We start from the raw sequence: 26,209 nt of genomic DNA, 5'->3' as shown, positions 1-26,209 counted from the left end.
GGTCGCGACCACACCAAAAATCAATCGGAGGTGGCCAAGCCATCCCCGACGGTGCTTTTTGATTATAGTATCTTAATATATAAGGATTAAATTGAAATCTCAAAGAAACTTGAGAAACCAACAATAGAGTTTAATCAAAACTAAAAATGTTATAAGCTCGATGATTGCCATGGGCCTTCTTAGGCCCGCCCTGTTGGTTGTTATTTGGGCTTAAGTCCACATTGTTGTACCAAAAAGAAAAACAACAACGACGTAATAAAACACAAAGAAATGACACAGTTCTGCAGAGAAGTTGGTCCGCTTGACTAGAAAAAAAAGCATGAAAACGGACATCAGACGTTCAGAACGCTGGTTCACAATCATTTGTTAGGGCTTTCATTATTGTTACAGCAAAGCGGAGAGAGTGAGAAAGAAAAGAGAACATGGACGGGGCAGGAGCGCCAGCTCAGCCGGTGGACGCCGAGATGACGGAGGCGCAGCCCGAGGCACAGCAGCATCCGGCGATGGGGATGGAGAACATATCGGCCACGTTAAGTCACGGAGGGAGGTTCATTCAGTACAACATCTTCGGGAACATCTTCGAGGTCACTGCCAAGTACAAGCCCCCCATCATGCCCATCGGCAAAGGAGCATACGGCATCGTTTGGTCCCTCTCTTTACTCTCTCTCTCTCTCTCTCGCTCGCTCGCTCGCTCTCTTTCTTTTGTGGATTTCGCAGAGAAGTTATATATCCTTCTTCTTTTTCTGATTTTGTGAATTTTTTATCGGCTTCTGTGTAGCTCCTCGTTGAACTCGGAGACGAACGAGCACGTGGCGATAAAGAAGATCGCGAATGCGTTCGACAACAAGATCGACGCCAAGAGGACTCTCCGGGAGATCAAGCTGCTTCGCCACATGGATCATGAAAACGTCAGTGAGTGATTATATTTCTTTTTTAAATGCCATTTTTCGTTGAATTTCACTTTTTTCGTTTGTTAATTCATTGAATTATCGATTGTCTTTTTACTGGATTGAAATCTGTTATTCTATACGTGAATTGGCGGATACTGATTAGGGCTTGAGTACTAGTGAATGAGAACAGCAATGTGTGGTAGAAACGGTGTTGAAGATTAGGGATAGCTAAAGGAGGAAACCCTAAAGATTGTTATCCGTTTGATTAATGTATATGGAGGTAAATCAAACCACATTGAAAGGAATGTTATTTTTAGATAGCTTTTCAAATAGGGAATGCTTTGTTTATGTGCATTAATGTTGTTATCCTCTTATAATCCATTGTTCATCTGAGTAGAACTATAGTAAGTCCATCATCAAGTACAAAGCACAGTCTTTTTATTGGTTTGTTCCTTGTATACCTTCAGTGTAGTGGGGAATATTCTCCCCCCCCCCCCCCCCCCCCCCCCCCCCACTTTTTTTCCTTTTTTGGGCGATCGTTTATTATATTTGATTCTACCAATCCAAAAATATGACAATAATAATGCAAAGTAGAGTCCTCAAATCAAGTTGAACATGATTAAGAGCATTCACAACAGCTTTCATTTGATTTTCCTTAAATTTAGGGAGTAAAGCTACTTTTTGCTTCCCTATCCAAATACACTTCACAATAGCTTCCATTATCTTTCCTTATATCAATTAAATATTCTTTCTTTACAAATATAAGTTTGTACTTACCCTCACATTTTTCACAAAATTCAACACAATCTTCAATAAAAGGCAAAAAGATGAGAGATGAGAGAGGAAAGAAAAATATTTTGTATCAAAATAATGGATAGGGAACCGATAGGGCATCTGCTGTGGGTGGTTTTTTGTGATTTTTTTTTTACATTTTCCCAATATGTAGGGAAGGGAAGGGGCTATAGGGCAGCTGTTGTGACTGCTCTAATGACAGGAGATAAGATTTGTCAGTCATTCCTCGTTAGCACTTAGCATTGCTGATGTGACCAGTTAGGATTACTTATGCTGTCACATTGCATTGTGTGTTTTTTTTTATTATTATTATTATGAGTAAGAGAACTTTTATAACCAACAAAACAAGCACAATAACATCCTCTTTCCAGCAAACAACTGGAAAACAAGTTAAACAACACGGCTAAGGATACTCTACACCTACCGTATGCAACCTCCCATCCACACCCTTAACAACAACTTCACTAGGAAATTTAGAATCAGTATAAACCTCAACCAATATCCTAGAAAACCCCAACCTAACCTGCTCTTCAGTAATAGAATCAGCATACAAAGGCTTACCAATTCCACTGGCAACATAACTCAAACAGGTGGAATTCCAGAATTCCATCAGAAGGTGATTCAACTTGATCCAAATCAGAACTGATTCCAAAGAGAGCTTTAATAGCTGCATCCCTGGTTCCCAACGACGAAGGTTCAACAGCTTGTTCGCTATATGCCACGGCTTAGATTCTAGAACTTCATCCCTAGTATGTTCATCAGCAAAACGGAAAACGTACATACCATTCTCCATCAGGAAAAATCCACAGTGCCATATTGTCTCCACAACAAATCAATTGTCTTCTTTACCAAGAACGGAAGAGGCTTTTCCATAAATTGACCAACAAGACTCTGCAACCATTTTGCAATCCCTTTTTCAATAGATTGTGGGAAGCTTCTTGGGCAACAACTCAATAAATGAGCTACAATCATTGTGGCCTAGCTAGGTGGCTCTAACCGGTTACCACCATTCTTGTTTTTTAGTAGGAGTATGAGACCATGTGGTAAAAATTAGAGTAGGTTTGGTGAAGTTTTTGAAAAGTGTTTTGCTTTGTGTTTTGAAAAGGTGAAAATTGAGAAGTGTTTTTGCTGGAGGCTACATTTGAAAAGTATTACCTGTGGGGTTCACAGAAAATTAATTCGTTTGTTCCTTCTTCTATTTTTTTTTTTTTTTTTTTTGGGGGGGGGGGGGGGGGGGGGGGGGTGTGTTTTTTTTGAGTGTTCGCAAAAAAAAAATTAAAAGAAACAAAACCAAACCCTCTCTCCTCCACTAGGGGTAGCTGCGTAGCAACCCCCTCTCTTCCATTGCGCAGCCACCCTCTCTACTCCTTGGGGGTGGTTGCGCGGCCACTTCTCTCTCTCTCTCTCTCTCTTAATTGTTTTAATTTGTTTTTATTTTTTTTTATACGCAACAAGTTAGCCTCCACACCCGAAAATAAACATGTGTTTTCAAAATATTCCTATAAAAGGTGTTTGAAGTTTTCTAAAAAGGGTTTTGTTTTTTGAAAAGTATTTTGTGGTTTGTTTTTGAAAGTGTATTAGTTGTGGGAGCCTTATCTGAAACTCGTTCATTAACTAATGTCACTGAAAAATAAACATGTGTTTTCAAATATATAAGTGAAGTTTTCTAAAAAGGGTTTTGTTTTTTGATAAGTATTTTGTGGTTTGTTTTTGAAAGTGTGTTAGTTGTGGGAGCCTTATTTGAAACTCGTTCAGTAACTATTGTCTGAAAAGTGTTTTTCTATATTTTTTTTTAAAAGTAATTCAATCTTATTTGAAAGAGCAAGGAGACGCAACCCAAGTATATAGGGAGTATACAAGAGAAACACCACTTAGGGGAGGAGAAAGAACACATCCAAAAATTCCTAAAAATTAGAAAAGCAAAAACAAGTAGTAGCAGTCATCCACCCGTAAAGGGATTTAAACATAATATCTTTTAATTCTACCATTGCTCTCACGCAATCCTTAAAGTTTCGCCAATAACTTCACTACCTATTGGAACATTACCCACTCTATCCCGAAAAAATGAAAAACCAAAGCCCACTAGTCTCTAGCTACTTCGCAACGGAGTAGAAGGTGATCAATGGATTCCCCATTTTTCTTACACATGCAACACCAATCCATTACTATAACTTGCCAAACCTGGCCTAAAATTTTGAACAAAATCCTCATAATGAATTTTGGGTGTTTTCCATTTTTGCTTAGGTGAACAGATCTCATTATTTCATGTAGATGGAACTCATTTGAGTAAGGTCTCTATCCCCATTTTGGTTGTTGGGACTAGTGAAACCCTCTCCGTATTTGTAGGCATGTGCACAGCCAATTTAAGTTTGCTAAAGCCGTAAGAAATGCTGACTTACTGCATGATTACACTTTTCTTCGGGCAATTTCATGCAAATTAATTAACTTTGACCTTTTGCCACTTTGGGAATATTGTAACGCATAAAATGTAATAACATGATTCATTAGGTTTACTAAAGGTAATTGTATTTTGTTGTAAGATGGTAGCAATTATGATATCCTAATCAAAGTTTTTTTTCCTGCCATAATATTACATGACGCCAGCTATATTTTCTTGTCTTACCTATGCCAATGACCTCTAGCTCAAATGGCACCTCCTTCCTTGTAAGTGCAAGTTGGGGGTGAGGTCATGGCTTCAAGACACGCCGGGTGCATGTGTCACTTACCAATTTAAAACAGAAAAATGGTTCTTGTCTTACCTGTGTAATAAATCATAACAAGTTTACAATATGGTTGGTGGTCATCTTTTTAGCTATTATTTTGGTAATTAATATCGCTTAACTTTGTCTTGCAGGTGGTTGCAATCAGGGATATAATACCACCCCCACAGAGGGAGACATTTAATGATGTCTATATCGCATATGAGCTGATGGACACTGACCTGCACCAAATTATTCGCTCCAATCAAGCATTGTCTGAGGAGCATTGTCAGGTTCTACTCTAAGCATTTAGTTATGTTTAGGTTGCTACTGTGTCTGCTGTATGGATCACTACTTCATTGCATCATCAAAGAACTCAAATACTTTTCTAAGTTTATAATGTTTTCCTGTGAGGCGTTGGTTTTAACATGTCTTGGGGATGAACTAAATTAAATTAGTTTCTTAATTTACTCCTTTAGGGTCATACATCAAGCCAAAGAAGGGCCACCATATCTTTTGTTACTTCCCTTAACATTTGGATTATGATGTTAAATAGAGGAAATCGTGAATTAAAGAGATTGGTATGTTCAGTGAATTATGACGTTAAGGGAGGTCAATCTCATAAAGTGACAGGAAAGGGGAGGGGTGGGGTGGCAAATATTCTTTATGAAACCTAAGATTATATCATGGAATGTGAAAAGGCTTGAATGATAACGATAAAAGGATGGGGATTAGAGGGCTTCTAAGGGAGTGGAAAGCTGATATTGTGTGTTTGCAGGAGACCAAAATGGAAGTTATTACTAGATAGGTGGTTCGTAGTTTATGGGGTCGTAATCATGTGGATTGGCTGTGTTTGGGGTCGAGAGGGGTGTCAGAAGGTATCTTGGTAATGTGGGATAGGCGAGTGGTGGAGAAGATTGAGGAATGTGTGGGTAGGTTTGTGGTAGCGTGTTCTTTCATATGCATTGTTGAGAATTTCGAATGGGCATGGTCTAGAATTGATAGATTCTTGCTATGTCTAGAGTGGGAGGAATATTTCTCGGTTGTTTCTCAGAGACGCCTTCCTAGATTATTGTCTGATCATTTTCCATTGATACTGGATTGTGGTGTGGGGGAGTAGGGGTAGTAGGCATTTCAAGTTTGAGAATATGTGGCTGCAATTGGAGGCATTTGTAGAGCAGGTGAAAAATTGGTGGGGGTTCTTCAATTATCAGAGTTTTCCTAGCTATGTGTTGGCACAAAAATTGAAAGCATTGAAATCTGATTTGAAGAAATGGAATGAAGACGTATTTGATAATGTAGGTAAGTGGAAGAAGGAGATGGTGGAGCGTCTTTGTTAGATGGAATTGATTGCGGAGGAAACATCATTAACTGAAGATGAAAAAATGAAGAAATAAGCTTGTTTTAGAGAGCTGAAGGGGAATATCATTCTTGAAGAAGTATGTTGTAGGCAGAAGTCAAGGGCCCTTTGATTGAGAGAGGGAAACATTAATACAAAAATTTCCTGTCGTTTGGCAAATTTGCATAGAAGAAATAATTCGATGGAGTCTCTAGTGGTTAATGGGAATATGAGGATTAATTCAATAGTAATAAAGGAACATATTGTGAACTTTTATCAACAGTTGTATTCTGAACAATGTATGTGGAGACCAAAGGTGTATGGCCTCTCATTCCTTTCCATTGATGATGGGGAGAAAATTTGGATGGAAAGAGAATTTGAGGAGAGTAAAGTGTTGGAGGTGGTGAGAAATTTCAATGGAGATAAGGTGCCAAGACCTCATGGATTTTCTATGGCTTTTTTCCAGAAATATTGGGAGGTTTTAAAAAGGACATTATGGCAGTGTTCAATGAATTCCATAGTCGAGGGAAGTTCGAGAAAGAGTTTCAATGCTACTTTTGTATCTATTATTTTGAAGAAAGCTGGGGCAGTGGAAATTAAGGATTTTCATCCTATCAACTTAGTGGGTGGGGGTGTACAAAAGTATTTCTAAAGTATTGGCAAATAGGTTGAAGTCGGTATTGGGGAAGATTGTCTCAAGTTCTCATAATGCGTAAATTATGGATTCTATCTTGGTGGCGAATGAATGCTTGGAGGGTCAGATTTGATCTGGGGAGCCAAAATATTATATAATTTTTATTTTTTTATTTTTTAATATATATAAGCAATAAACCAATCTTATTAAAAGCATAAGGGCCTCCTAAGTACATCGGGAGTATTATGTAAATTGGATTTGAAAAATGCCTATGACCATGTCAATTGGAAGTTTCTGTTATATTTATTGAAGAGATGTGGCTTTCGGGAGAGATGGCGAGGTTGGATAGAACACTGCATATCTATGATGCGGTTTTCCATTCTCATCAGTGGGTCTCTTTCTGGCTTTTTTAGTAGTTAGCGTGGATTAAGATAAAGGGATCCACTGTCGCCATTATTGGTTGTGGTTAGGCATTAAGCAGGATGATGTCTACTATGGTGGATAATGGGCCTATATTTGGATTTTCAATGGAATCGAGGAATCAGGAGGAGATGATAGTGTCGCATTTGTTGTTTGCAAATGATATGTTGATTTTTTGTGAGCCTAGTGGTGAACAACTTAGTAACTTGAGAAGCATTTTCTTATGTTTTGAAGTGGTGTCGGGGTTGAAGATAAACTTGTCTAAGTCAAAGATTGTTCTTGTAGGCAATGTGGGGGATGTGGAGGGTTTGGCTAGCATTCTTACGTGTAAAGTGGCTTCGTTGCCAACTAAGTATTTGGGTTTTCCATTGGGAGTTCCTTACAAGGCTTCTACCATTTGGAATGGCATTATTGAGAAGATGGAACATAGGTTGGCGGGTTGGAAGAGGCTTTATTTATCAAATGGAGCCAGGTTAACTTTGTACTCTTTCTAATTTATCGACGTATTATTTACCCCTTTTCCCTATTCTGGTAGGAGTGGCTAATAGACTAGAATAACATTTTTTGATAAGTAAGAGTAATATCATTAAAAAACGCAAAGCGCGGCCAAGTACATAAGGAGTATTCAAGAAAAGCGTCTAAAAATGAGAAGAAAATAAAACAAGGAAATCATTAAAACTAATCACTAAGGGAGCTAGGAACGCAACAGTCCAAGAGAAAAGAAAATAGAAGAAAAAGGTTTTGCACTCCTCAATCGTCATTTTTTGGTCCTCGAAGTTTCTATCATTTCGTTCCCTCTACAAGCACCACAAAAGGCAAGAATGAACCATCTTCCACACAACAGCACTCCAAGAGCGCTCGTCCGTCCACCAGTAAGCGAATAAATCAACCACCAGAAAAGGCATAACCCAAGACAATCCAAAACCGCTGAAAATAGCATTTTATAAAGCGCGTGCAACCTCACAATGGAAAAGAAGGTGGTCCAAAGACTCCCCATTCCTTTTGCACATACAACACCTAACAATCACGATGACATGCCTCTTTCTTTTCTTTTCTTTTTTTGATAAGTAAGCAAAAGTTTATTGAAATGAAAGCATAATGCGCTCCTACGTAGGCAGGAAGTATACAAATGAGAGCCAAAGCTAACCCGCGAAAACCCAACATAAACCCCAAAAACTAAGCCTTAGAACCTCGAAAAAACATCCAAAGAACAACCCACAAAAGAACCCAAGCAACGTACCCACAAAAAAGCCGCCGACCAAGCGAAAAAAGCCATTTCAAGGGAACTATGGTATGCCAAATACTCTTCTAGGGGAAAGGAACTTCATCTTTACAAGGACCTTATAGAAGGATCTAACATCAAACTTGCCTTTGTGAGAAGGGCCCCACCAAACCTTGTCTTCCCCTTCCCTTCTCACTCTAATGGAATACAACAAAGTGAAGAAGGAAACCAAGACATCCACCTCCCAATCGTGGAATAAAGCTAACATCCCACTGAAGGGAACCTCTAGCAGAGTCCAAGTGAGTTGCAATAAGCGCATCCTTATCATGAGCAATGCCATATAAAACCGAGAAAGCTTCCTTGAGGGTTATCTCTCCACACCATACATTATCCCAAAATCTGATCTTGGACCCATCTCCCAACTCAAATGTGGTATGGCTACAAAACAAACTCCACCTCCTCTGTATATTCTTCTATAGCCCCACCCATGAGATCCAGAGGGATCAAAACAGCACCACCCACCCCACACACTACCAGATTTAGCATCCACAATAAGTTCAAAGAGACTAGAATAACTTCAAAGAGATTTTCTTTGGGGAGAATTGATGATGAGTTTTAAGTTTCATCTAGTGAAGTGATCGAAAATATGTACAACAATAATTTCAAAGGGGGGGGGGGGGGGGGGAGAAGGGGGTTGGGGGTGAAAATCTGATACAGTTTAATTGAGCCATTTTGGGTAAGTGGTTGTGGAGGTATGCTACGAAGAGGGAGACTTTGTGGAGATCGGTGGCGGATGTTAAATATGATAGTTTGAGGGGAGATTGGTGTTCTAAAAAGGTTGGGGGGGGGGGGGGAGAGGGGGGGCTATGATGTGGGAGTGTGGAAATGTATAAGGAGTGTGAAAGTTTTTCTAAACATGTGAGGTATAAGGTAGGAGATGAATCTAAAGTGCAGTTTTGGCATGATATTTGGTGTCGGGAGCAACTTTTGAAGTTCTTATTTCCAGAATTGTTCACTATTGCTCTTGGTAAGGATGCGTGGGTGTCAAATCATATGCAATTCCGGAATGGAAACATTCATTAGAATATTTTCATTACAAGGTCTGTGCATGATTGGGAGGTGGAAGTGGTTTGTAGTTTCTTTGAGTTGTATTCTCAAAGATCAATGCATGGAGTGAGGATAAAATTTGTTGGATTTCCTTCTAAAAGGAAATCTTTTGAAGTTAAGTCTTAATATCAGGTGTTATCTACTCTGATAAGTTTCCCTTTTCGTTGGAAGATTATTTGGAAAGTTAAGGCTCCCTCAAGAGTGGTGTTTTTTGCATGGATGGCAGCTTTAAGGAAAATCTGAACTTTGGATAATTTACGAAAGAGAAATGTTATTGTGGTGGAGTGGTGTTGTATGTGTAAGAAAAGTGGTGAGTCCATTGATCATGTTCTCCTCCATTACGAGGTTGCAACAGAATTGTAGAGTGCGCTTTTCCAATTGTTTGGTGTTGCTTGGGTTATGCCTCGAAGGGTGAGCGAGGTGGTGGTGTGTTGGAGGGGACAATTGGGAAACCGTACTACGTTGAAAATATTGAAGTTGGCTCCTTTGTATTTAATGTAGTGTCTTTGGAGAGAACGAAATACAATGAGCTTTGAAGATTGTGAGCATAGTTTGCTAGAGCTAAAGAAGATTTTTTTTTTTTTAATCAATCGGCAAATAGCATTAAAAGCATAAAGGCGCCTTTAACTATACATGAAGTATACAAGAGGAAGCACCTAACTAGAAGGCGCAAAAAGAACAAAGCTAAAGAAGCTGATGTTACAACCCCCTTATGAGTAATGCTAGAAGTCCTTCTTGTGTCCCTCAAAAAATGAGGTGCCTTTTAAAATTATCATTGGACTTGTGATTGATCACTATTAAATTTTGATCAAATAATGATTTTAAAAGCCACTTCATTTTTAGAGAGATACAATAGTGACATATGAAGAACTTCTAGAATTACTTCCCCTTTATACATGGAGAGTAGCATGGAATAGTTTGCATGTTTCTAATTTTTCTTAGTTTTTGGATTTTTGTTCTTTTTATATACTTTAGAGGTTCTCTTGTATACTTTATGTGTACTAGGGTTGCGCCCATTTGCGCTTTTAATGAATTTACTTTACTTAAAAAAAAAAAAAAAAAATTGCTTCACCTTCATTTCCTTTTTCTTTTTTCTTTTTTTCTTTGGTGAAAATGAATGATATTTTTCCTTATCAGTTTTGTCATTTTTCTTCATTAAATGTGACATCAATGCACATGAGTTGAAAATCTGATGATGCAAAACTAAAGTGGTATCATTCTCAATGAAAAGATTGTCTATAACCTTCTTGAATTGTTCATCAATGAATTTATCAGCTAGCTGGTAAAAAGTCAAAAGAATCAAAGCATGGCCTTTGAGGGATCAGAACTCTCAGCTTTAAATCTTTCTGATGCTGGACACGCCGTGTTAATTTCTTGAGGTCTTAGATATGCTATGTGAAAACCTATTACTAAATAACATTAGTACCAGAACAGAATGGTTCTGTTGACAAAAGCCTTATCCTAAGATGAGCATAGAATGGACTAAAATCTCATCTTGAGTTGGGAGTGGAAAATTTCTTGCAATAACTTCTTGTGTCTGATTAGACCCGTATGATACCTGACCAATCAAAGTTGCTTGGAAATTTTTAGCACATGTAATGTTTAGGTGATGTCCTTATAGAGATTGGTTGTTTAGAAAGCTGTGGAACCTTAAATATTTCTTTGCCTGTGTGATAAAGGTGATTGATTGGTGCAATGTAACATTAAATCAAGATGAGAAATATAATATGTCATGTATGCTATGCCCAGACTTAGGCTGGTTGTTTTTTTTTTCTTCTTTTTTTCAACTATGGCTTTGGCTTGTTCAACTTTAATAGTTTCTTGCTTCTTTCTTTTCCTTTTGTTTCTTCCTCTTTTTATTATGATTTTCAAAATTCACCATATCTATCAGCCACGGATTATAGTAACTACTACTTTTCAATGTTTTATGCAGTATTTCCTGTATCAGATCCTCCGTGGATTGAAATACATACATTCTGCAAATGTGCTGCACAGGGACTTAAAGCCCAGCAATCTTCTTTTAAATGCCAATTGTGACTTAAAAATATGTGATTTTGGACTAGCTCGTGTCACCTCCGAAACTGATTTTATGACAGAGTATGTCGTTACAAGATGGTACCGTGCACCAGAGCTGTTATTGAACTCTTCAGATTACACTGCAGCTATTGATGTATGGTCAGTTGGTTGCATTTTCATGGAATTGATGGATCGAAAGCCCTTATTTCCTGGCAGAGATCATGTACACCAGCTACGTTTGCTCATGGAGGTAATCCTATTCTCCTCAGTTATAGTGTTATATTGTTAGTTTCTGGAAGAAATAGGATCACTAGAATCTGGTAATTCCATGTACAATTTCTCTTATACTTATTTCTTTTTATTCAAGAAGACCAAATATTTTCCTTAATGTTTTCGTAAGGCTTAAAAATTTTCATAAAAATTTTACACTAAATTTGGCACTGACAATTGTGGTTGCATTTTTGGAGTCTTTGAACGGCATTCCTTTGATGGCATTCTTCCACCCCGCCTTTATTGAACTGCATACTTTTTCAAATGCACAATTCAATCTTCATGCTCTTACAAAACAAACATATGACCATGTGTAGTACAATTAATTGCACTAAATCATCTTGCAGCTGATTGGCACCCCATCAGAGGCTGACTTCGGGTTCTTGAATGAAAATGCTAAAAGATACATTCGGCAACTTCCTCTTCATCGTCGGCAGTCCTTTACTGAAAAGTTTCCACATGTCCATCCTGCAGCTATTGATCTTGTTGAAAAGATGTTAACATTTGATCCCAGACAGAGGATTACTGGTGAGTTTATGTTTCCTAATATTGTGTGCATAAAAATACAAGTCGAAACTCAAATCAACTAAGCCTTAATCTCAACTAAGCATTGCATTATGCTACTAGTCTAATTGTAATAATTATACCACATGTTTTACCTTTTTCTATATTTTGTTGGCTGGGAAACCTGTTTGTATTTCCAATTTTTTGTTCCTTACCTTTGTTTTTTGTTTTTGCCATTCCAAGCTGTTCGAAGGAACATCTTGTAAGCCATCAAGAACCTTTTGAATGACAGCTTCGATTCAAAAGATTCTTAAAAGGCCACACATATGTTAGAAGTCTATTTCATCCTTTTTACTTTGAACTTAAGTCACACTTGCAAACTTAAAAAAATATATATATATATCATACTTACGAGAAGAAAAAAGAATTTTTTTTTTTTAAAATGTTTGAAAAATCCAACTATAGGTTGTTAGAAAGGCCAAACACATGTTAGAAGTCTATTTCATCATTTTTATTTCTAACTCGAGTCACGAGATGAAAAAGTAATTATTATTTTTAATCCAAGTTCAACCACAGTTATTTTGGATAATCTTGGCCAAACACATGTTAGAAGTCTATTTCATCATTTTTATTTCTAACTCGAGTCACGAGATGAAAAAGTAATTATTATTTTTAATCCAAGTTCAACCATAGTTATTTTGGATAATCTTTTGATGCTGAATGTAATCTTGGCATTCAGAATCTGAGGGTACTACCAAACTTCCAATTCATATTCATACAGGACTTGATCTGTTGCCATTGTTTTTTTTTTTTTCCCCCTTTAAAAGGGTTTTGCACATAAATGTGGCATGAGAACCAGCTTGTCCATTGTGTCCAGGAGCACATATAAACAGTGCCAAAGATGGAAATAAGTTAGTGATATATTTAGTTTTGTGAATCACTAGTAGAAGTCACTAAATCCATGAAAGTTGTGTTTACTGCTTGTAACAGTCTTATTATGTGGGATGTCTCTGTCTCTAAGCAAATTTATTTTGCATTTCCGACAGTTGAAGACGCATTGGCTCATCCCTACTTAACGTCACTGCACGATATCAGTGATGAGCCAGTGTGCATGACTCCCTTCAACTTTGACTTTGAGCAGCATGCACTGACTGAGGAACAGATGAAGGAGCTGATCTACCGAGAGGCTCTTGCATTTAACCCCGAGTATCAACACCAGTAAGGTGTGATTGATTTCTTCATTGTATATATGTTCCATTCCAAACTGGGTGGCTCTGGAGTTAATTTTATTTATGAGCTGAATTCAGGGACTGGAACAAAATGTAATGATGTTTGTATCGGCTCTTTTCCATTTCATTGTTGCTCTATTTTTATTGGATCGAGCCAACTTTCCAGTGTCTCTCCTTGTTTGTTTCTCTTTTTTCAAGAATATCTCCCCATTTGCAGCATTTCCAGACTTCACTTACCCAAATTTTGATTGTGGTTTGCTTCTTAGTTTATATTTTCGAATGAATAGTGGAAACCTAATGACAGTGCCTCGCTGAAGGAACTTTTTTTTTTTTAAAAGACCTTTGTGCATCTTCAATTAAAACAAATGCAAGTAGATGTAAACATTAAGGTGCACTCGGAGGTTTGTTTACAGATGGCTCTTGCGCAAATTACTTTATATATATATAATAGGGTGAAGCTTTGACATGTTACAAGTTTAATCGCAATTATAGCCGTAATAAAGTTAAGAGCACTCACAATGGCTTATGTATATTTTAATTTATAATAGCTAATCAAAATTCATTTTATCTAGTTTAGCTAATGAGTTTTAAAAAGCACCATACATCCGATTATCTATTCTTAACTCTATATTTTATTTTATTACTTTTTTTCATTATAGTATTTTTTTTTATTTTTACATCTCACCCAAATACTTGTCAATCAATCTACCACTTTCTTAATCTTGCATATAGACATTTCATCACTACTAACAAATATCTTAATCAATCTTAAAACTAGATTAACATCATAAACACCCCTGTTATTCCCAGAGACCAGCAAGTCGTCTAGTGTCGCTTTGTCAAGCATACTTCCAATCAATTTCTCCAACCCATCTCTGTAATCTTTCTTCAGACCAAAACCAGAGACGACCCTTAAAATCCAACAAAGCAGGCTTCTGCAAGAAAATGCTTTTTTCTTCCCACCATAATAACAACCATGAATAGCTGTATCTGCAAGAGAACTATACTTAAACCTTGAGTATGCATTATTATTAGCTCTTTTTTTAGCCACAGTTTTCAGGTAATGAAGGAGAAATTTTGTGAGTACTCAACTGTTGTTACCAGTCCCATAAGCCCCCAGACTCTGAATGACTTTTTCAATGATCTTTGGGGGTAAAATGGCCAAATCATCAAACCACCATGCTCTGCTTGAGGATGATGGCTTGATTGAATCAGGGGTGGCTTTGGATGAGGAGGAGAATCTAAAAGTAGTTTCAGGAGAAGATGAAGATGAAGAAGACGAAGTGATGAAGTTTATATCTGAATTTTGAGCAATCCTTGCTAACGGTACAAATATGAGCTTTAGCACTAGACCAGATGAATCAGCATGTGTAAAGAATGAACCACAGCTCTTCAAGCCTACAAGTATATCACTCCACGACCAGTAAAGCATTCCCTCTAGAAAGGAATGTGTTTGCTGCAAGAGATTGCAGGATGAAACCTTTTCAGTCATGCCAAGAAAGACTGCCCAATAGTGGAGAAAAGGAACACATTTGAAATTGTGATTGAGATTCTGCCATTCTTGTAACAGAATCTAGAAACCAGCTCGAACCCGGTTGCGCCTCCCGGGAAGTCGTGGATTTCGATACCCAAATTCTTGATATGTTGGTGAGGCAAGAGTACTCGAGCATGCGGCATTGGAAGATGAGCTCCAGCATGAGAGAGTTGGTGCAGAACCAGTTGTGGAAGCCGAGGATGGCTACGAAAGCGCAGAACATGGATTTGTGGAGGAAAAAAAAAAAAAGCGCAGAAGGTGGAGATAATTAATAATAATAATAATAAAAAGATAGATATGTAATATAGCATTGCACTATTTATGAAATTAAGCAAAATCTATTCTAGAGTTCGAATAAATAAACCGATGGAATCTCTTTTTAGCACTTTTGTTATTTATTCTAATCTAAAATTGCAAATAGATAATCCATTAAGAGTGCTCTAAATATTAAATGTTCAAGCTTTATTTATCTATTTGAGCTTCTCACTAAGCTAGATAATTTGATCAAGCTTTGCTTATTAATTTTTCAAGCAAACTCGAGCTTGTTCACGCATCGTCAAACAGGCTTGTTCATTTACGGCCTGCTTATTTACAGTCCTAACCGCAACTATCACAATAAGCTTATTCACTTCTATACTCCTATGCACGTTTATCAGCAACATCTAAGGAGAGTTTATGCTAGAATTTTCCCCCATGACTAAAATTTCCCCCCTCTTAAGTTCTATAAAATTCTTTGCATGAATTGACATTACAAAGTTCAATACATGAAATTTCTCTTTTTAAAAAAAGAAATATTATCACAGAGAACTCAACAAAACCAGAAAAGGGAAGAAACAAATTCGATCCATATTTGCTAAGAGCTAGTCAAGAAAGAACAAATTCATCTCCTATAGTAGGAACAGAATTTTTATAAGTACACAACAGTGTTTTCAACAATGTAATTAGGTCTTTACACTATCGAAGAATCTTGAAAGTGGCACAGGACCATCAGCCTCTTCATCATCACTGCTAGAGTGCTTGGTTCTTGACTTCTGCTTCTTTTCCTTCCTCGCTTTCCTAGACCTAGATTTAGATCTTCTTGATTCTCTCTCATCTTCATCACTGCTGGATGAATCTGAGGATGAACTTGAGGAGATAGACCCAGAAGATCTCCTCCTTGAATGCTGCAATGACAAATGAGAAAGGGTTCAGATATTCACAGTTTTAAACAACTCTAACAATTGAGTTGCATTACTATGATCAAGTAATTCAGAGACAGGACACCTAATAAATAACCATGTGTAAATTTTAATAGCTCATTTTTGTATTCCATCAAAATTTACACATAATTTTGAAAATTTAAATTCTGATTTTAACTTTATGTCAACTCCATGAGAGTTCACAAGGGTTTGAAGCCACTACACAATTGAAGGCAAAATCATAGAAATGATAAAGGTTTCAATTTCTTTTCTGTCTCTTGTATCTTAGAAAAAGGTGAACATGAATGGTAGAGATGAAATCTCCATGTGATTTGTACTACATGGAGTATAGGGTACCCAAGTGGATCAAGGCTGTCGATTGTGAATCCACCATGCGCAGGTTCAATTCCCGTTTGCCCATAAATAACACAGTTAATTACTCCTATTTTCTATTTTTTTTTTGTAAAGACAAAGAAACAAATTCTATTTTCACTCCTATCCTCTTATTTAAAACTTTGATTTATTATAAATTGCTTCCAAGATAAAAAAAAAAAAAGAAGATTAGAACTACGATTGCTGCAGATCAGTTTTAACCACAATCACTAAAGATCAGTTTTTATTATTTTGTATCAATAAATAAAAGATGTATAGGTCATGACATGCTAAGAAACACCCAATAATGTGTACGTCTCAAGAGTCTGGCAATGGGAAGCAACCCAGAGCGAAGATCATTAAAGCGCCAAAAAGAGAGGAAAGTAAGAGAAAATGCATCTATCCACCAGTGCCTCTGATTTACGACAAATTCATCAGTTCCCTTCAATGCTTCCCTCCTCTCTAACCAAATTAGTTTTTTCTCTCAAGAAGAGAAACGGATGAGCAAGGGGGACTAGGGGATTCAATTTTACAGCCAAAAGAAACGGCATATGCATTTAAGTTCTAATGGTCTCGTCTACATAAGGCATGTCATAACAGATGTCCAGAACGACAGAAGTTATTATAAATGGACAACCAAGATTCCAATTCAATTTTCAAGCATCCCTGGAAATTTACTTCAAGACTAACATTATGAATGGTCCAACAGGTGCCATCTTAACTGGATGTTATACACAAAAGATAGTTCCCTCATTATGGTAACCAATTCAGAGAAGGAGGTGGTTACCCTATGTGCTTACATTTTCATGGGAACAATGGTCAAGTAACATCAAATCTAGCATCACGTTCCTTATTTCATGTAAGAAATTTCTTTTCTAGAATGTACAAGTCTAAAATCTTAGTAACAATTTAAGGAATCGTAGGCACCTTTCTCTTTCTGCTGCTCCGTTTCTTCAAATCTTTGTCCTTCTTATCTGCAGGGACACTATAACCTTCAGTATTTTTTCCATGGGATGGTCAGAGTTCTTTCTGTAATTTATTGCACATACCTTTTTTGTGATTAGATTTACTACTGGAGTGGTTTTGTCCATGGGCAAGCTTGTGTGCCCTTTCAGCATCCAGTTGAGCTCTGTACTCTCTCATCATTCTATTCTTATCTGCTTCCAGTTCCCCTTTTCTAATTTCATCTTCCTAGTATATCAAGAATACACCAAATGAAAGAAACACATTTCATAATGTAGCATACTTATCAAAAAAAATAATGTAGCATAGTAAAAATGTGCAAGTTCAACAGTAGAAACATTAGCACATATATTGTAGGCATGCATGTGGAGAGTAAAACAATATATGAACACGATGATGTCCTAAGCATAATATATAACAAAATTCATTACTCAATGGAAATTTAACCAAATTATGTGAGTGTGTTGATAATAACCAAACTATCCAGCAGTTAAAGTGCTCAAGAAAGAAGACTTTACATCAAGAAAAGGGCATTCAACCCCCTCAAATGACCATTCGTTTCCCTCCAACAAAATGCACCCAATCAAATATAAACCAGCCTCACATGAACATGATGAAGTGCTAAGCATTATATATAACAAAAGTCATTACTCAAATGAAGTTTAACTAAATTATGCGAGTGTATGTGCATGTGTGTGTGCACCTGTAATAGCCAAACTATAAAGCATTCAAAGTACTCAAGAAAGAAGCCTTGAGATCAAGTAAAGAGCATTCAACTCCCTCAAATGACCATCTGTTCACTCCAACAAAATGTGCCAAATCAAACATAAACCAGCCTCCCAAATTAAAATATGAACTGTAAAAATTTGGATAATCTGTGACATCCACTTTACCAATTTCCCCGAGAAGACCAGAACATTATGTTGCAATTTCTTCATTGATCTCATCATCCATTACCTCATTTAAGGGGAAAAAAAATATTATTCCTTCTCTTGTAAGAAAGTTTGCAGACATCCCTGCTTGAGCCACTTTACGTTTTAAACTCATGGCTTGAACCATGCTTCTATGGCCTGACATTTTACTGATTTAGTTGATGCAAAACTTTTGTTGGACCAGGTTTGACATAGAATGTGTCATTTTTATCACATTGTTTAGGGGAGCATGCGAAATGTGTCACTCGTAATGGGACAAAGAAAACCATTACTTCACCTCCTCCTTCGAACATTGGGAAGAACACAGTGACGAGTTCTTTTTCTTGTCTTGCCCAAAAAACATTCTTCATTCACAATGGAGAAAGACTCACCGATTTACACATAGGGACATCACATTGCAGCTTATATATTGTGACACTTTCTTGTTAATGTATATATCAAATGATCTGTGTTCACAACCACATCATATTTGTCTTTAATTTCTTTAATAAGTAAATAATCATTTTTTATTTTTCAAATTTGGCAACTCAGCTATGATATTCTCTCCTTGATTGCACTATAGCAGCAACGGAGATAAAGATTTCAAATATACTCATTCTATTATTCTTGGGCTGATATTTGCATATAAGAAATTACTTTTCTTAAGCACATCCATGCATTTCTAATGTTCAAATGATGTTCCTATTTACATTCCTTTTCCTGTAAAGAAATATATAACATCACAAACCAAAAACCTTTGAAACAAAATGGTAAACCACGAAAATCATATCCCAAATTCACCATTTTGAATACTCATATTTTTTAAAATCAGGATATTTACATGACAATGACAAGGTGCTTTATACTGTTTGGTCATTTCAACATGTATAGGCAAACTCCAAACAGTTATATAGCAGTTCAGGCTTCTTAAAGTTCAAACAGATATGGCAAACTCCATGGTTCCATAAAATGCTTAACGCATTGGCTAGGTGGCAAAATGTATCACTTCACCTTCAACTTCACTTCGTAATTGATACATAAATTCCATCATTAAAATCAAAGGACAAAAGACAAACAAATGGAATATTTTCTGCAAGTGTCCATACCATATATAACTTTCATAAATACACATGTATATGAACAAGTGAGTGCATGTGAGAGAAGATGTATAGACATGTATATGCATAAGTACAAGTGAGTGCATGTGAGTGTGTGATTAACATAAAAGACAAAGAAAGTGAGTTGCATGAACGTGGGACACAATAAGACACACTGAAGAAACAGATAAAGAAAACTCTTGCACACTCGCTATAAATATTAGCAAATTAGCTATGTCCAACAGATTACCTTCTGCTTCTTTTTGTACTCCTCCCAGGTGATAGTGTGAGAAGTTTTGAGACTGGCCAAACGAGCAGCATGCCACTCTGGTGAATGAAATGAACCATCCACCTGCGACTGTTCTCATCAGATATGCTCCAGGAAATATAACATCAAACAAACAACTACTATAGTGGATTATCAGATCAAATTTTCTGATCTACAGAAAGACAAGCATTGCTGAAGATCTCACTATGATTTAATCATGAGAGAGCCATTCAAGTTAATTAATAAGATTCAGGAAATGTCCTACAAATTGATATGGTATGGCATCAACAAGAAGCTCTTCTCTAAATCCTCTAGAATTATGGAATTGATTATCACCCATATACAGTCAGAAAAAGATTTTCAGATGGGATACAACACTGAAACCAATCTTTCTACCATACTGGATGCTACTAGAGGTTATGCCATATGCTTTATACTACTTTAAGGCTATCAACCTCAGCTAAAATTCAACACAAAAGCATTACAATCTAAAAAGAGTGATCAATCTTAAAAAACACAGTTGAAAAACCCACTGCCTACATAACGGTAAAAATCTAGGTCATTACAACAGTCAAATTAGATTTGCTCTTCTTCTTTTTCTTTTTACTCTTTCAAACTTTTAGTGCAAAATGTTAGAGCTATCCTAAAGCTTCTATATTTGTAAGAGGAGGACAGTGATCTAAAGAATTCAAATGAGCATTTTGATTCACCAATCAACACTTCTCGCTTTCACTAATCAAGTAAAACTAAGAACCGTGAAATCATTAACTCTACACAATTCTAATCGCAAACTTTAAAGCCATATCTTGCAAGGAAATCTTATGCACCATCATCAATACTGTACGATTTCATAAAAACACGGCTTACCCATCAAAAAACCACAGATTTATTTAACAAACACTAATCAATTAATCACAATCATGAAATTGAAGTAATTGATAAATGATACAAATTAACAAACTGCTATAAGAAACAAAGAAAAGAATTAAATTTATGAGTGAGAAATTCAACAAGTAATGGTAGTATGGAAGGGTACAAACCATGCCGTCTTCAACCTCGTCAGGCCCAGCAGAGCTGGAGCCCAGCCTGGCTCTCTGCATAGCTTTGTAAGCTTGATTTTTACCCATTTTAAGAGACACCCAGATGAGAAATCAAGCAATAAAATCCAAGAGACCAAGAACCCAGAAAGAAAAATGAGAGAAAGTAAGGGGAAAATAGTTGATTATAGCGTTAACGGTCGAGAACCCATGTAGATGAAGAGAAAATATAGGGTGTGCGTGTGCAGGATTAGCAGAGAGAAAAGAGGTTGGGTTGGGTTGGGTTGGGGTTGGGGTTGGGGAAGGTTTTTCTTCAAAGGGCTACAAAAGGTGAGGCTGTGACAATGAGGTTTGTTTTGGGTTGAGTGTGATCAGGACTACGTGGGCTCAAGCTGGTCCATGACGTGTCAGGGCGAGACATGTTCAGAGTAGAAGAAGTCAAAACGAATGGCCTAAATCATGAGACTCCATAAATTAAGCTTTAAAATACTAATTTATGAAACTGATTGCAGGGAACAACGCGATCCATGCAGATGCAGGTAATTAATGGGAAGTTTATGGAGAGACTTTTTTATTTTAATTTTTATAGGATTAAAATTTAAATTTAAACCGTAAAATAAATATACTTAAAATGAAAAAATATCATATTTTGTAGTTTTAAGTATATCTTAAAGAAAATACTTAGGCCTCGTTTAGTTTTTGAAATGAGTATTCATTTGGAAAATAGAATAATTATTATCGTAAATAAAAGAGAATGTAATGGAATAACTATTCATACTCCTTAGTTTAGTGAAAACACATATATTTTAATTTGAATCGAATCAAAATTACTTAAAAACCCCCATATTATTTCTTTTTAAAAAAAAAAACTCAAATTATAAAAAATAAAAATAAAAAATTGAAAATTGGCGGGTGGACCCCGAAATGCTCCGGGAGTGGTCGACTCCTCCCCCCCCCCCCCCCCCCTGGGCGCTCCTTCCGTGGCTGGTGATCGACCAGCCACAAATGTAACGTAAGTTAGTTTGTTTTTTTAAATAAAAAAATAGAGGAAATAGAAAATAAAGATTTGTTTTTTATGAAAAGTGTAGTCTATTCCTCTAATTTTTTAGAGGAATAGGTATTCATTTTCGTAAGAGAATAATTGTTTTATTAAAATAATTATTCTAAGGAATAGACCCCTACCAAACAATGAAATAGTCATTCTATTCTAAGAGTCTATTTCACGAACCAAACGATTGTCGTAACCTGACAACATGACCTACAGTAACCCCACTTAATAAATAGTTCGTGTCAGTAAGAAATCGTGTATTAGTTAAAAAAAAAATAACGGTATTTAGTAGATTATTATGTAACTGTTATATAACTAAGATGATGTGGCAGTAAAAATTATACTTTAATTTTATTTTATCATTTTATTTTATAAATGCTGATTCAAAGATTAATTTTGCTGTTACATTATTAAGTTTTTAACAGTTGTATAAATCTTAAAAATAAAAAACAAATGAATTCTCGGAATAAAGGTTAAGCTTAGTTGAGCCCAAACTAAAAGTGGGCTTAGAAATTCTAGTAGATTAGCTTTACAAAAGCTTGGCCCGTACGAGTGGGCTTAAGGCTAGCGCTGCCCAATCATCTGAGTCTTGGATCATTACCCATACTGCACTGCAAGCTTTCTCCTATTATTTGAAGTTTTAAATCCACTTTTTTTGGTGAATATGGTATGATTTATTATTGTACAAGATGAACAAGAGAGATCTATATAAAAAAAGATGAACAAGAGAGATATGGGGCTCGTTTGGTAGTGTTTTTTTTTTTTAGGATAGTGTAAAAGCATTAACAAATAACTCCACACATAAAATATTTAAAATTACTTTCACTTTTACGTCACATCACAACTAAAAAGTAAAAACCACATTCTAAAAAAAATTAACAAACGAGCCTAGCTCCTGTATATTCTTTTCTTTTTTCTTTTTCTTTCTAAGCAATGCCAAGGGAAAAGGGCTAGGGAGGGGGGGGGGGGGGGGTCTTTGCGTGGGAGGGAGATTTCAAACACACCGTAAGAAGCAGCTCATTTAGCAACTAGAGGTAATTTGTACATCTATAAACTATTGAGGCAGTCCAACTTAGAAAGGAGACGAGGGGCCGGTGAAACTAAATGCTACATATTTAAGTGGAGTAATGTTATCAGCTACATTTTTATCTCACAACTATCTCACAATGCTAACATAACAGTTCCAACCAATCTTTAGATCAGTCATTGTTAAAAATAATAATAATAATAATAATAATCTAACGATTTGTTGTAACTGCTACATCAGTATTGTAAAATAATTATAAAATAAAAATATGATATATTGCATTATTCATTTAAGTGCCTATATATATATATATATATATATATATATATCTTCCTAAATTTATGGATGCATACAAATGGTGCGTCACTCTCTTGGCCAAAATGAACACACTTGTTAAGGGTTGATTTGTCCATCATCAAATAATTGAAGATTATAATATTTGAAGTACCTAAAAAACCTCCCGCAATTGGGGCCAAAACTATTGGTCACTTTCGTTATTTATCATTGTAAAACCCTCAACTATGAGTGAGCTCCATCTTTATTTGAATTTTAGGACCCACCTTAATGTTTAATATAATAATAATAATAATAACAAGATTAACATATTATGATTAATATAATAATATGATATTTAATTATGATAGCTCTTTAATGAAACGTACATGGTCATTTGGTTTGCATCCCACGTGAACTTTTGAAGAAAATTTGGCACCATAATAATAGACCATAGCGAACCATATGATCACGGAGTGGGGAAAGAACACTCATGTTAATGGACCACGATCTTCTTCAGTTGAGAGGAACTGGAGAGGAGCTAGTCATTTATACACAATGATATTTTTGTAATTTTACATAGTTTAAAATTACAAAAATATCCTTATATACAAAGGACAGACTCCTCTCCAGTTAAAATCATCTAGAGAGGATCATAATGCCATGTTAATGGCTATTTGATGTCTTTGGAGCTTCAAGTATCAACACGGGCTTGTTTGGCAACGTTTTTAGGGCATTAACAGAAAAGTAGAAGTATTAACAAACATCTCAAAACATAAAAGCTTTCAAAATGACTCATCAAAACGAAAAAGTAAAAGAAGAAATACTCGAAAAAGTTTTACCAAACCAAATTATTCTGATTATTTAGGTTGATTTGAGGAAATGATAGACCCCAATCTTTCAAGCCCTTTGCCTTGGTTGCGTAAGGAATCAAATTATATTGCATGACCCATCTTGGTTTTTTATTTGATATCATGCCCAACATAATTCATTAAGTTGTTACACCATCAATTCTTACAATATTTTAAGGAAAAAATTATGGCATTTCCATTCAAATTAAGTGTTATGTTTGTCTCTGTGTTTTTTAGGTGTTTTTTTAATTATTATTATTTTTGGTTTAAAAAATATTATGATGTGATATAGAGGTAAAATTTGTTTTTACGAGTGTTTTGGGTTTTAGATTATTTGTTAACGTTCTTCCTTTGACAAAAAAAAAAAAAGTTCATCGAGTGCTAAAATATTTCTTCAAATATTTGCATTGAAATATATGTTGAAAAAATAATATGAAAAAGAAAAGAGAGCAAAAGTAGATAAAGAGACCGGTGAAGTATTAGGGCTACATCTTGTACTGAAGTTTCTGTAAACGGTATTACAATGGTCTCTATTTATAGAAAGGCCACGATCGAGTAGTGAACAAGTAAACCTATACTAAATAACGAAGATAATAAACCCTATAAAGAAATAAAATAAAGCCTAATTTATAGAATATAAAATAATATTTTACCAGATAACTTTTGGATACTTCTACAAGAGATTGCAAACTGATCATGAAGACTAATTATTGTTCTTATAATAATTTGAATCATTAATGATCATTAACCAAATGATCGATATAAGCAAGTAAGTGGAAGTCATTGTCCCAAGTGACAAAACTAGAAGACATGCTTTTTGTATGGTTATAAAATCACTCACAATTAAGCTGAGTGCTAATATATATATATATATATATATTACTCGCTCCAAATGTGTCGGTGCTTATTATTGTATGCAGACTACGGTCTATGATTAAAGATTATGCTCTTGACATGGGACAGCAAGGAGACAATTTCTTAACTTAGGAAAAAACAGAAATCTCTATTTAATATGACTACTTTTGTGATGAGATTCTTGGTTAGTGAAATTCTTTTTTGTTTCAAACTAAACTAATTCTATTTAAGAGGACGTGGTTATGGTCATACCCAAGTAAAGTTGCCACTACTCGTCTCCTTTTTCCTACCTTTTTTTTAGTATAAGAAAAGAAAAAACTACAAGAACCACAGTAAAAATAAAAAACAAAAACAAGAGTTTGAAGAAGTTATGGTACACGTTTATGCATATGTTACAAGTTTTTTTGATTTATTAGATATCTAACTAAACTTGTTTATATGTATTTGATATTGAGTAGTGATTCTTAACATTAGTCTTGCTCGATCTACGTTTATGCATTAATTACATATTTAAAGAGATATTAACAACAAAAGTTTGAAGAAAAGTTTTCCTCTCCTATTATCCTCTCGATCGATCGAGGAGTTTCTTGTAGATATAATCATCATTGTTACAAGAGATTTACATGAATCTAACTTTGTATCATAACATATATATCACTCTACATGCACTTGGAGATTAAGATAACATCAATCTAGTGGTGAGCTCAAATTTGTTATCGATGTTTAAATTTTCTCTTATCTAATTGGCTACGGGTAGAGTCATCAAGAGTGATATACATGTATCCACCTGTTTGGACCCGAGCCGAAAAGATCCATTTGGGCCAAGAAATTAGGCCCAAAATACATATTCCCGTGGGCTGGGCGGATTGGCCAGCCAACGGATCAAAGAGAGAAAGAAAAGGAAGACGAGTTGCATGAGATAGCTTTGCGACCTCATCCCAATTGTCTCGATATAGAACATCAGGGAATCAAGCTACGCTCTTAATATATCCAACAGACATGTAGCACTACTTGATGCCTGATAACGATTGAAGGAGACAAAGCAGAGGCGGATCCATTAAGGGGCCAGGGGGGGGGCCAAGATTTTTCTCTGAAAAAAAAAAAAGAAAAAGTAAAATTTTACCTCTAATTTTTTTTTTTTTTTTTAGTTTTGCTCCCCCTAATTTTTTTTTTTTCAATTTTGCCCCTCCAAATTGTCAAGTCTAGGTCCACTACTGAGACAAGGAATTGAAAGCTACTACCCTGCAAAGGCCATACCACTCCGGTGGGCGACACCTTACAAGGTACATACCTCACTAAAGGATATATGTTAACTAAATTTCACACCTAGCCAAGGTCTTACCCTGTCACAACGACACCCGGCTAAAGCCATGCAAAGGGAAGAAACGCTCCACATAAGTAAGGAAAGGTATTCACTCTAGATATATTCATATTGAACACCCTATTATTCTTACATTCTCATTCTTTTTTTTTTCGATGAAAAAGAATTTACATAACTCAACAAAATCCAGAATACAACCAAAAGCCTTACAGGCACAAAAACATAAGGAACTCAGACAAAAGAGTCCCCAAAACAAACAAAACTAAACCAGCAACAGGATACTCAAAACAAAATAGACACATCAACATTCCATCTAAAACAGAGGCTGATATTTTCCTCATTCCTCTGAAAC

The 26,209-nt window shown here is 35.9% G+C and overlaps 2 protein-coding genes and 1 pseudogene across 2 annotated transcripts; 1 reads left to right on the top strand and 2 right to left on the bottom strand.

Moving 5' to 3' along the window:
• Window positions 1-287: 287 nt before the first annotated feature.
• On the top strand, window positions 288-13,364 carry LOC133875637 (mitogen-activated protein kinase homolog MMK1). Its single transcript, XM_062313837.1, has 6 exons — window positions 288-646; window positions 779-908; window positions 4,537-4,674; window positions 11,037-11,369; window positions 11,737-11,917; window positions 12,940-13,364. The coding sequence occupies exons 1-6, from the start codon at window positions 423-425 to the stop codon at window positions 13,113-13,115; spliced, it is 1,182 nt and encodes a 393-aa protein (XP_062169821.1). The 5' UTR covers window positions 288-422; the 3' UTR covers window positions 13,116-13,364.
• Window positions 13,365-13,796: 432 nt separating this feature from the next.
• LOC133880331 (BTB/POZ domain-containing protein At3g19850-like) lies at window positions 13,797-14,879 on the bottom strand (annotated as a pseudogene).
• A 602-nt stretch (window positions 14,880-15,481) lies between these two features.
• LOC133875648 (uncharacterized) lies at window positions 15,482-20,802 on the bottom strand. The gene is made up of 5 exons (XM_062313848.1): window positions 20,486-20,802; window positions 19,428-19,529; window positions 17,256-17,397; window positions 17,134-17,180; window positions 15,482-15,819 (listed from the first exon to the last, which is right to left on the bottom strand). The coding sequence occupies exons 1-5, from the start codon at window positions 20,570-20,572 to the stop codon at window positions 15,598-15,600; spliced, it is 600 nt and encodes a 199-aa protein (XP_062169832.1). The 5' UTR covers window positions 20,573-20,802; the 3' UTR covers window positions 15,482-15,597.
• Window positions 20,803-26,209: the final 5,407 nt, after the last annotated feature.

This window comes from Alnus glutinosa, chromosome 1 (genome assembly GCF_958979055.1).
Source record: "Alnus glutinosa chromosome 1, dhAlnGlut1.1, whole genome shotgun sequence".
Taxonomy (NCBI): domain Eukaryota; kingdom Viridiplantae; phylum Streptophyta; class Magnoliopsida; order Fagales; family Betulaceae; genus Alnus; species Alnus glutinosa.
The sequence above is the reverse complement of the archived record's forward strand: the minus strand, read 5'-3'. Positions and strand labels throughout refer to the sequence as shown.